The sequence below is a fragment of the Argentina silus genome, assembly GCF_951799395.1.
Source record: "Argentina silus genome assembly, chromosome: 3".
Classification (NCBI taxonomy): domain Eukaryota; kingdom Metazoa; phylum Chordata; class Actinopteri; order Argentiniformes; family Argentinidae; genus Argentina; species Argentina silus.
In genome coordinates, this window is record NC_139657.1 from 1,938,428 (window position 1) to 1,940,168 (window position 1,741).

At 51.3% G+C, this 1,741-nt stretch overlaps 1 protein-coding gene across 1 annotated transcript in view; it reads right to left on the minus strand.

The window, feature by feature from the left end:
* Positions 1-1,741, minus strand: part of ppfibp2b (PPFIA binding protein 2b) — a 37,339-nt gene that overhangs the window by 20,792 nt on the left and 14,806 nt on the right. Inside the window, 2 exon segments of the mRNA XM_083665658.1 lie at positions 832-856; positions 858-1,128. Of these exon segments, the coding sequence (XP_083521784.1) occupies positions 832-856; positions 858-1,128 (296 nt within the window).

Genomic DNA, 1,741 nt, shown 5'->3' on the forward strand with positions numbered 1-1,741 from the left:
GTATGTCCTTATATGGTCATGAAATCAGCCCAAACAATAAAACCTCGTGCTCATTACTGAGCATTCACCCAGAGTCCGTTTCTCATAGTCAGTCAAGTACACGAAAACGCAGGGGCACTCGTGTCTTGAACCAACCAGTGAAGAGTTAGAGGGAAACCCACAAAGTTTGTCTCTCGACAGCCACCACACCGTGCGGTTAGCACATGAAAAGCTACAACCTTGAAAAACCCAGAAACAGCCATCAAACAACAGCCAGTAAACCTTGTGTTGAGTTAATGAGGTGAACCCCCTGTCATGCAAACACACCACACCACTGCGAATACAGTCGGTAACACTGTAGGGGAGATGACGACACCCGGAGAGAGAGACAGACAGTGACAGCAGCACACGTCAACACCACGGTAACGATCCCCACGCTGTAGGTCAGGTGACACGCCAGCCACACTGTCGGGAGAAGCTGTTAGTCTCAGAGCACTGTGGTGGAGTCCAGAGAGGGGGGGGTGTGAGGGAGGGAGGGGGGGAGAGAGAGAGGGGGAGAGGGAGGGGAGGGAGGGGAGGGGGGAGAGGGAGGGGAGGGGGAGAGGGATGGGAGGGGGAGAGGTTGGGAGGGGGATGTGAGGGAGGGAGGGGGGGAGAGAGAGAGAGAGGGGGAGAGGGATGGGAGGGGGGAGAGGTGGGAGAGGGATGGGAGGGGGGAGAGGTAGGTGGAGAGAGAGGGTGGAAGGGGGGTGGTTAGAGAGAAAAAGGGAGAGAGGAGAGGAGGGGGAGAGAGGGAGAGAGGGTGGAAGAGAGGAGGGGAGTGCGTCCGTTGGTAGAGAAGGGTCTGCCTACATTCTGTCCTCCACAGCGACCAGCACTCCTCCAGGTCAGAGGTGCTACCCAGGCCCACGTCGGGGCTGCGCCCGTGGGCCCCGGGGGCGCCACTCTCCCCCTGAGCGTTGGCACTATCCAGGGCGCGTTTCTCCAGGATGCGGGTGGTGATCTCCTCCTGAAACTTACACATCTGCTCCTGCAGTTCGCTAATCAGGTTAACCACACACTGTGGGAGGGGGAGGGGGCAGGACACAGAACAAAGAAAAGAAAAAAAAAAAAGAAAAGTTGAAAGGTTTCTATTTTTTTGGGTCATCACTGTGGATGGAAATGGTTATGGGGGTCAAGGGAAGTTGGGAGAGAGGAGGAGGGGGGGGGGGGCGGGGGGGGGTGGAATGTGGTGAAATGTTTAGTTATGATTGACATGTTCCAGCAGCAGCAACTCCACAACCCCTAACCCTTCCTGAAACTCGCTGAGCGGGTTTCACATTCTGGGGAGGAAACAACAAAACATAGAACAAAGAAAAATACAATTAAAAATCATATAAAAAAATAAATAAAAAGGTTCTAGCTAACCAGTCACCACAAGGTCGCTGGTTCAATCCCCGGATGTGGGCCAGTGATTGAAGGGTTGCTGAAATCGCATCTAACAGGTCAGCGACTACATGACTACTAATCTGGGGATACGAAAACACTGAATAAACACCTCATAAATGGCTAGTAATACCAAAACATTGCCCAATTAGCTACTTATTAAACACTTCTAAGCTACAAACGTAAGCTTCTAATAAGTGTTCCGCACACTAAAGTGTGATCAAGCTTAGAAGGTTAACTACACACAGAACAAAGAACAAATAAAATCAAATAAAACATCATAACCTTTCATCAAATTCAAAAGTATGTAGTACGCTGCTACTTCTGTGGGTAAGAA